Source organism: Chondrus crispus, genomic scaffold, assembly GCF_000350225.1.
Source record: "Chondrus crispus Stackhouse genomic scaffold, scaffold_86, whole genome shotgun sequence".
Classification (NCBI taxonomy): Eukaryota; Rhodophyta; class Florideophyceae; order Gigartinales; family Gigartinaceae; genus Chondrus; species Chondrus crispus.
Window position 1 is genome coordinate 289501 of NW_005178773.1, and position 10463 is coordinate 299963.

The following is a 10463-nucleotide window of genomic DNA, read 5'->3' on the forward strand; positions in this document are numbered from 1 at the left end:
GGTGAGCGTCAATGATCCTCGAATTATTGCAGGTAACCGCGTCCACACTCGTGCAAGACTGCTCACAGCTCAGAGTAAATGTCGTCGCATGTATGGAGCCTCCTGGAAGATCAAGTTGGTCACGGGAACTGTCATTAGCATGAAAACTGACAAAGTGAAGGGTCGCAGTGTCACTTCAGTCAGGGCTAAATGGGAATTATCAGATGGCGTCAAGGAAGTCACGCTTCGCATAGCTAACATCAAGGCTGGTGAAGTGATGGACCTGATCGATGACGGTCCTGAAGATCATATCCAGCAAGAAACTGAACATTATGCGCAACCGGAGCCTACAGAGGACCGCGTGACGCCACTGGAAGGAGCACTCAGCCCGAGTACGAGAATCTCCGAGAGTGACGAAATGGATTCCCAAGATGGCCTCATGAATGTCCACGGCCGGGCCTGGAAGCGTGAGGAAGTCACGATGCATTTAAATGGTATGATACCGCCGAGAAGATGGAAGGTGATTGGACCGATTGATGAGATTATATCCCGTGGTCACAGTCCATCTCAAATGCATCCCATGGACTACTTCATGTGGATGTTCACACAGGAGCACTTGGCATTAATGGTTTCCTACACCAACGATGCAATGGAATCAAGGGGACTTCGCTTGACTACAAGAGGTGAAATTTTGAAGTTTTTCGGGGTGCTAATCCTTATGACTCGGATTGAATTCAGCACCAGAAGGTCTCTTTGGAGCTCACAGGAAACCAGCAAATATCTCCCGCAACCTCAATTCGGAAACATCATCTCCCGCAGAAGATTCGAGGAGCTTCGTCAGAATGTCACGTTCAGCTTTCCAGCTGACTCAAATGACAGATGGGGTATGATCAGGGACTTCATGGTCGCAATCAATGATCACCGAGCATCACATGTGATTCCATCACAGAACATCTGCGTTGATGAGAGTATGTCACGCTGGTATGGACTTGGAGGAGATTGGATTGAAACCGGTCTTCCTCATTATGTGGCCATGGACCGAAAACCCGAGAATGGCTGTGAGTTGAAGACTGCTGCATGTGGAAAAAGTGGAATCATAATAAGAATTGAGAACGTCGTCTCAGCTGAGGAGACTTCTTTAAAGGATTTTGAAAGTGACCACTTACACGGAACCGCAGTGACTTTGAGGTTGTTACAGCCATGATTTCACACCAATCGTGTTGTCTGCGCGGATTCGTACTTTGCTTCTGTCCACACGGCTGAATCACTTTATGAGAAAGGTCTTAGATTCACAGGTGTAGTGAAGACATCTACCAAGAAATATCCGATGAAATATCTATCTCATCTGGAGATTGCTGAAAAGGGAGAGCACGTCACACTAGTTTCGAAGCCGGTGGCCGGGCCTCATCTCATGGCAGTGATGTGGGTGGACCGAGACCGCAGATACTTTATTAGTTCTGTCGGAACATCCAACGAAGGAACTCCAATCTACCGCGAGAGATGGCGTACACGTCATGGCGTGACAAGAAAAGAGGAATTGTCTATCCGTATTCCCTCAGTCTGTGAGCAGTATTATGAAACTTGCTCTCAGATTGACCGCCACAACAGATCTCGTCAGGATGATCTCGGCTTGGAAAAGAAGTTCGAAGTCAAGGAGTGGTCTATGCGTGTCAACACTTCTTTATTGGCCATTTGCATTGTGGATGCATGGAAACTGTATGCAGGTGCAAAAGGAGATGGTTCTAAGATGTCTCCAAATCAGTTTTATTGTGAGCTTGCTGACCAGTTGATTGATAACAAGTATGATCGTATATCGTTACGTCAGCGAGAATCAGACAGTGCTTTTGAAGATGAAGATGTTGGGTTTGGCAGTGGAATTGGTACTCACCTAACTCCAACCACTCGCAAGCGTAAAAGCGCATCCGGCGAGGAGACTTGTGCTCTTTATCAATCCAGATGCAATATTTGCAAAGGTACAAAAAAGTCAAAGTTTATTTGCTCAGCCTGCAAGGCATATTTTGACAAAGAAGTATACCTTTGTCATCACCAGACTGGGCGTGACTGTTTTAAGAAACACGTCGACGAACGTCACGATCTTACTTACAAAGGTAAGTACTATTAGTGCTTAAAGCGTTCTAGGCCTTTAACACTGACTAAATGGGTCAGCATGAGTAAAATAGAGCAAAAAGAGATAAAAAACTCCTTTTGCCCCCTATGGTTCTATCCTGCGTCTAAAGACTTGCTTGGAAGACCTGCAGCCGTGTCGGAATGCCCCTTTATGAGATGTCACCGTATTCAATCTCATGTTCGAGTGGGCGCTATAAAGCGTCCTGGGCTGCAGGTCACGAACAAGAACCATCGAGATCCCCGAAGGGATTTTTCGACCACTAAAGTGCTCAGCGAGGAGTTGAACCCCGGCCTCTAAGACTCAGCGATCCTTGCAGACCACTGAGCTGGCTTGTCAGTTACTAACTAGTCGTTTATAGTTGTCTTTATAGTCGTTCAAAGTTCTACTTCGTAAAAATTGTGCTCCTTTTGTTCTATACTTGCGAAAATCTTAAATTTTGTTTAAATTTTACTGTAGAGCATTTGACCTCATATGAGGCCAGCTTTTTTTTGCAAAAATATATAAATTAAATCGAAACTTTAAAACATTCAGTTTGGACACCATTTCTTTAACGTATACGCGCTCGGCAATAACATCTTGCAAAACATTGGGATGGCGGTTGTCAATGCACAGAGAGACTAAGAATCTAATGAACTATCAATGATGAGTTGACTTTTTAAACAGGCGTTTTGGTTTCGAAGATATCAACATAAAACGTTTTGAGGTTGGTCAAAAAAGGCTCCTTTTTGGGCATTTTAAAAATGGCTGGAGAAGACATGCAGATCTCACCAAACTCCACCCTTCCACAACGCAGAAGTCAACTGCCGTGTCGAGAGTATCTTTTTTCCATCTTGTTGAGCTAGCACAAGTCGAGAAAAATAAGTTGAAAAGTGACCTCATATGAGGTCAAATGGCCTCATATGAGGTCATTTGTCACCTAGACACTAGGGGTGCTCTTAGTACGGCGGCCGCTTGCCGCCGTAGGTGACACGATATCCGTGTGTGATGTGTACTACATGTGTACGTGTATAGGTATTATCACAAGGACTTTGCCCTTTTTTTAAAGTGTCTGTAAAGCTTTACAGCAGGTGGGGATACTGTACGCCTCTGCTTGCGAGATATCCGCGACCGTTTCTGCTCCGTCAAGATATCGACGTGTGGAATACCCTTCGAAGGCTTTATCCGTTACAGTAACGGACGTAGGATACGGCTTACACCAATTGCTTTACATACCCTAGGTTGGCCCTAATGCTCTTGCATAGGGCCGCCCCTGTACTTTCTCCATAAAGTCGACCATTCAAGGGTAGACGTTTATAAAAGCAGGTTGGCTTGTGGTCTTTGCACAAAATCAGGCAGGAATCCCAGAGTGTCACCCCGTCCACGAGGGCGTTTGGTATTTTTCAAACTAGATACGACCAAGAAACAAGCTGCCAGCAGCGTTTTCGAACAGAGATGAAAGGTGTCGTTTACTGATACCAAGTGCGGCGCAACTCCGCCCATCTCTACTCATCGTCACTACAGGTTGCAAACACTATTCCACGACCATGACGATGTAAGGGAACGCTACTTGGGACCTTCCACTCATTCCTCTTAGACGGTGAACTCGAGCTCGAGAACCCTCCTGCCGTCCACATTCGACCGCCCCAACCTGCGTTGAATCCTTACCCCGTTGACCACAACGTTCACCACCCACTTCGTACGCTTATTGAAGCAGTTGTTGAAGTGGAACAGCGTGACCGTGTACTTCCCTCGAACCATGTTTTCGAAGGACACAGCTTCCTTGCCGGCCGGAGAGTCGCCGCACGCGGCCACCAAGTTGTCATTGATACGGCCTCCTACAGATCCAGGGGGACCAACAACGGAAAGGTCGAAGTCATCGGACGAATCCCACGCCACGTCCACCACGATCGGCCGCACAACCGTCCGGAATGAAAGGCAGTCCCTGGCGTCCGACGTCGAGATCGTCCGGAACACAGACCCATCCGTGTTCTGAATGTTGTAGTTGCGGATCGGAAGACGGATGCAGAGGTCGTCGAGGAACTCCTCCTGGTTACCCATGGCGCCACGACGAGCGACGCCCTTGCGGTCGCGCTGGAATGTCAGAGGCGTCAGACGGAAGAAGTTTCTCGGGAACGCGGGTCTCAGTCCATTGGGCCGGTACCTGTTGATCGGCGTGGTGCCTGAGCCTGATTCAATGAGCGCCGCGCCAGTGGTGCGAACGTTGCCGAGCGTTCTCCCGCCGGGGAAGTTACGGCAGATGAATGCTGAGCGGGAGTAGTCTGGCCCGCGGAGAAGGACCTTCGCACCCTTGGGACGCATGGAGCCATCAGCGCGGCAGAAGCGGAACCGGCATGAGCGGCCGCATTGGGCGTTCGCTGTGAAGGCGATAGCGGCCAGGAGAAGGACGAACAGGAATGAAGCGTTCATTGTTGGTATGTGAAGACTGCCGCACCGAAATGAAGGCTGTTGAGGTTGTGGAGATGACACTTGCTTCCCCTTGCGTTGAGCGCTCTCTTTATACTCATGAACGTGTCCGCGATTTACTCCATGGATAGGCTTTTTGATCGCGAAGACCTTGCCCTCCCCGAATATCGGGCATTGGCCATGCCCTTGAGACAAAAATGATTCGTATGGAAAGCAAAACTTCAGAGACTTGAACTCTTGGTGCACTATTCACCGTTCGGTTCATGCCCATGACCACGGAGTAGCAACAAAGCTGTGCCAGAGATGGACATGTGCATTTGACTTCTACTTCGATGCCTCGTCACGAATCCTACATGTCAATGGCAGATCGCAGTTTTTTTTGGCACGTTGACGGATTCGAGAAAGATGAATTTAAACGAGGGATTATATTAGATGTGGAGAAACCTGAACAACAGAGACAAGGAGAGATTCTCCATAATAAATGCGGCGAGGAGCACAAGACAAACATGAAAGACGGTGCAAACATGAGAGACACGACACTGGTTGCGGCAGAATAGAAAGAACGCCGTCCCGCACTGGAAGGCTGAAAATTGACGTTGTTTGTTGTAGTCATGCAGCAGGAGGGGCCGTCAGTATGACACTGAAGATATATGCATTATTTTCTCTTCAGACTTTCCGGAGGGGGGGTGGAATGGAAGCATGCGGGTTAGATACATGTCGAGAGCACTCCAGAAGGGTTCCGTAAAAATTGCATGCGTGGGTTTAGGAGAGCGCGTGGGCTTCACTTTCCGTATGAGTGAAGCAACGAGCAGGACAGCTGTCCAAGCGATGAGAAGGTTCATCAGATAGATGGCGCAAATAGATGCCTTGATGTCATCAGATCGTGCACACAGTGGTTGTTTCCTTGTTGACGCCACTGTGGTGATGAGATGTCAAATGGCAGTAAAAACAAAAATATCTTTATCTCGGAATTTTCCATCGAAGCAAGATTAAGTAATACGAGGCAACATGTTTTCAAAAGCTGCGACTCCCGTCTTATTCTGCACAGCCACGAATTCATGCTACACTTACAACTTACCGCAATCACATATCATGCGTCCACCAGGTCTCGGAGCAGCAGTGGGGCGCAGATCTGGATATCTAGTGTCTATTGGACGGACGTTTTTGATCATGAGGATTTTTCCTGTCTGTCAGAGCATTAGAAAGACCCTCCTAAATACCGTGCATTCTAGGTGCCTTCAAGGGACTTGGGCAATGTTTTTTACTCTTACTGTTACTGTTTCGCGGTAACTATAGCTTTCAGTTCTCCCTCTTTGCGCCAGAAACGGCGCGGCAAAAAAGCCTCATATGAGGCGAAATCCTCAAATGAGGCGCATTGTCCAATAGACACTAGAAACTCGTCAATAGCCCTAGTCCAATGGCAATGAATGCTAGGATTGTGAGACGAAAAATTGTCACGAGTTGAAGAACGGCTCGCAAAGAAAACCAATGTTTTCGTATTATACTCTAGGTTGAGGTGTACTCCCTGAACAAGTTGGTAGCCACCTATAACTGTCTTTCTGTGAGTACTTCTGAGCACTTGTTTCTCTCGCGAAAATGGCCTCAAAACATGGTTACACCTGTTCAAAATGTCCCGAGAGAGCTCAGATTGGGGATGTATGGATATCATCTTGAATTGCAACTACGGCAAGCAATCACGGAGTGCTTTAGGAATGAATGGCTCTGGAGACGTGTTTGTGACTGCAAAATATAGCTTCCATAGCGATTTCGTAGGCATTTCGCTAGAACAACTATCACTATACACAGCAGTCTTTAAACAAAGAGCGGCTCCCGGTTCTTGCAATTTAAGTTTTACGCCAAGGATTTCTGAAACAGATTTGACTAAAATTGTGGAAGAAAAAATTACAGCTCTGTGGGTTGGTCACTTGTAGAGAAGAGCACGTACGGCAAGGTGAACATGAGCAACTCTAGGAGTATTAGCATCGCTAGAAACTACCCGCCAAGTCATGGAAGGAGGACTGACGTCTTCACGTCAGCGCGGCTATTCTGTCACCCGTGCCGAGGGTTGTAGAGAAAGAGAACGAGGAGGAGAAAACGTTGGCGGTAGTGGAGGTGATAGTAATTTTTGCAACGTACTCAGGACTCATGCGTACTCCAATAATAATAACACAACCCGCTAAATCCATACCAAGATACATACATGCGTATCGAACATATGCAGAACTGTTTTTGTTATGCACTCAAATTTCAAATGGCCTTTGCTGTAGTTGTAAGTCGGTGTACCGCGCTGCGTGCGTAGGGGAGGAATAAAATAAAATGCAAGACAAGGATAACCGAATGGTCCGCTTTTTTGTTTTCTATTTTTCTGCCTCCTCCGTCTTTTGACCCCCCGTCCTCTCACACAAGGCAACAGGCAGCCTCTATTCGGACGTACAGTACAGTCGCCTTTGGTGGGTAGATTTCCCACGTTTACATGTGGTCATGCGGACCAATGGATAACTATCCCAGGAAAACTGTTTTGGAGGTTGTCCCTGTACAAGACCTTACATATAGGACTACCCTTGGGTATATCCGAAAAATTCCTCCTGACCGTTCTGTCTCATCATTTCGTAAAATCTCACAATCTGAAATTTCTTGTCACATGTTGATCATCACACGCGAAAATACTGTTAATCTGCACGCATGGAACCAACGAAGGAAATGGACATGATAAATCAGGCTTGCGATTCTCGAAATGGGAATATGAAATTCAGGGTTGATATCGCACACATGGCATATGCGCCAAATACAGTGTCATGTCAGCGGCCATCGTTTTTGCTTTATCGAGAGGCACCTAGCTGAGCTTTAGGAATGAAGTAGCTCTGCATTAGCGATATAAGTAGATACGTTTGCGGATAGATATCAACAGAAAACCAACAACGAACAAAAGAACAGAATAACACAGTGCTTTAATTGCACAACCAAAATCCTAGTGCAACTTGTCCGGCATAGTCGAAGGCTCGAAAGGGCGTCAAGCATTGACAACTGAGCAGTGAGGAGACTGTTGAACCACGCGGCGATACAGTTCGCGTTTGAATCTGTAGTGCAGTGACCCTGCGCCCTTTATCCTTGGTCACCGCCGTCGCGGGGCCGCGTTCTCCGCCTTTGACACGTGTCTGATAAGCGCGACACACGTGTACTGTGCGCGCACACTTGGGAAGGTAGACAACGTGTACCATACGGGGCCACACGTGTACCACACGTGGCTACACGTGTATGACAGTCGTATGACACGTATATGATACGTGTACGCCACGTGTACATACGTGGTGCCCACAAGTTTCTACGCTAATTAGCGTCATTAATGCCAAGTGGCAATTCTAATGACGATAATTAATTATTAATTACCCATTTAGTAACAGACGCCGACGACGGTGCTCGGCCTAAATTATATAGGTCTGGTGTCGGATGGCGCTACAGTAAAGAGGCATCAGGTGATCGGACCCCATCTCTGACAGGATCCTCTACGGTTCCCATCTAGTTGGCTGAGTCTGGTACCTGCACCTTTCGTCAGCATCCTTTTTCTTGTTTTTCCTTTACCTTTTCCTCTATTTTCTACATTTCTACGCTATCTTTCTTCTTCTTTCTTCTTCGTCGTGTTCACTCTTTCTGGCGCACTCCCGCTGGAGTGCACCCCTCCGTGCATACCGCGATCTACCCGCGGTACCGCGTCGACCCCCCTGAGTTACCCGGACAGAGGGATTCCAACACCCCGGTAGTGACTGTGCCTTGCGTCGCGCTTTCTACAGCGAGATTTACGCCTTCGTTGGCGGTGTGGAGGTGCACTGCACTACAGAATCTTAGAACCTCGCGCACGGAATCAGCCTATCAATCTCGGCACCCTTGTCCCCGGGCAACGGTGACTTGTTGCATCCACTGCCCTTCCGTAATCTTCCTTCCTGCTTTACGCGGCCCGTTTCTGGACAAACCGGAGAGACCAACTCCTCCCGACAGATCCCGTCGTACGCGGCACGCGCTCTCGGAAGGGTCAGCCTTTCAAGATCTGACTCGACATGGAAGTCTGATATATATTTACTTCGGTAAATATTCTACCAGCGCAGTGCACAAATTGTTACGGTTTCGACAAATGCAGACCTGAAAATTAAATGGACGTTGTCACCGCTGAATAAATCTACAAAAGTTAAATGGTATGTTTTTACTTAAGTGAGCGAGCAGAGACTGTTTAGTATCACGTCGAGTTGTTGTTGGGTACAAATGCTCCATTCACCACATTTTTGTCTGCCCAACTCCCGGTTAAGTCATTTATGTTCATATTCCGATAAAACTACCTAAACTCGAAATATCATCACTAGCAAGCTCTGAACACCACATGAAGGCGTAAGACGTTCTAGCCACAAACCTCTTTCATCTGCAATGTGACTTACATTGAACAATCCAGGATATATGGAGACAAAACAGATCAATAAGAATGCAGTAGACAGGTTAGAGAAAATAGTCTTTTAGAATGCAAGTAAAAACCATTTCCAAATTTGGTTGCACTCCAGGGTGTCGACGAGTTGCATCATCAACTCCAACGAAATTCGCATATACGTTATCGTACAGAAACATGCTTCCGAAGAGCGAGCGGAGGAGGCGAGTTTATATGAGACTGCTCATGAAGCGAAACCAGGTAGTGAGCCTTTGGATTATAAACGCACAACTCGCCTTGACGGCTGTTGCTATGTTTGTCACAGAGCAAAAGGATGATGAGAAGGCGATATCTTCCGTGCTTCACAATAGTTCTACCCTATTGAAACGACTATAACGCTTACAACTTGCAGTCGTTCAGACGCCACTTTCGCAGACCTGTAACTACTCTATTACCCCTCCGATAGCGGTTCGCTACAAGCTGTATTCCGGAGCCTACAAGCTAACATTTTAGAGCACAGCAAATAAATCGTGGGACGTTTTCCGTTCCAATCAACTGCGCTGGAGCTCTTGTCTGGAGAGACATTATATCACACGGTATAGCCTCTGTGAGTCACGCCATCGAATAATCCTCTTTACTTGTATTCCGAGCAAGTATTCCTCACTTTTTGCGTTTGGTGCAGCAATGGATCCTATCTTGTTGCAGGCAGTAGTGCTCTTGCGAGTATACAGTACAACAATGATTGCTTTGGTATAACAATGCTCTCACTACAAATAGGACAAAGGTAAGGTGACAGGCCTTAGGAGGTTGGCAACATAATGCTCCTGATTGTCATGGGAAATGCGTATACCTTGTGGCCGTCGGAACAGTTGATTGACCGAATGGGAACTCTATGAACACCCTTTTCCCGTAATAGAGCTACTGGCAACCTAAACAGTATATATGCAGAGTGCGCTCAACACATTAAAGAATACAGGGTAGACAGAACCCCGGCTACACCACTTCTCGCCTTAGGAGTGGTAGCATCGCGAAAAAGGAACCAACGTTCATTGAGGGTTGGGGTACTTGATCTCAACAGAGTGTACACGTACCTGTTACGCTGGGATAAGATGGATGACGAGCTTGTATCACGTCGTCTTCACAAATTCGATGCCAAGAGAGGCGAAGACTTCACACTGTGGTCTTTGCGGTTTGAGGCCTTGCTGGAGTCGAGGGATCTTCTAGAAGTGGTGAATATCGATCAGTAGGCCAGGGTGGCAATCGAAGATCTGACGCCTGATGAAAAGACAAAGTTATTGAAGGCAAAATCTTTATTGGTCCAATCTCTCGGCGATAAGCCGCTGCGCACTGTGGCCAGGGAGAGGAAGACTCCCTTTCAAAGATACAAGAAGCTACATGAGAGGTATGCAACGCAGAACACTGCACCACGAGTCCAGCCACAGACTGAGCTTTACCAACAGTCCTTTCAAGAAAAATCGCAAACTATGTCTGAGTACGTCGACAGCTTTGAAAATATTTTTAAGCAGCTAGAAGTAATGAAAAGTC

The 10463-nt window shown here is 47.1% G+C and overlaps 1 protein-coding gene across 1 annotated transcript; it reads right to left on the bottom strand.

Annotated features, from left to right (window-relative positions):
- Positions 1-3676: 3676 nt before the first annotated feature.
- On the bottom strand, positions 3677-4513 carry CHC_T00009416001 (Gal-2,6-Sulfurylase II). The gene has a single exon (XM_005711544.1). It carries the CDS (start codon positions 4511-4513, stop codon positions 3677-3679), a length of 837 nt encoding a protein of 278 aa, XP_005711601.1.
- Between the last annotated feature and the right edge of the window lie 5950 nt (positions 4514-10463).

Coding starts and splice junctions, on each gene's coding strand:
- CHC_T00009416001 (XM_005711544.1), bottom strand. CDS start 4,513: ATGAACGCTTCATTCCTGTTCGTCCTTCTCCTGGCCGCTATCGCCTTC.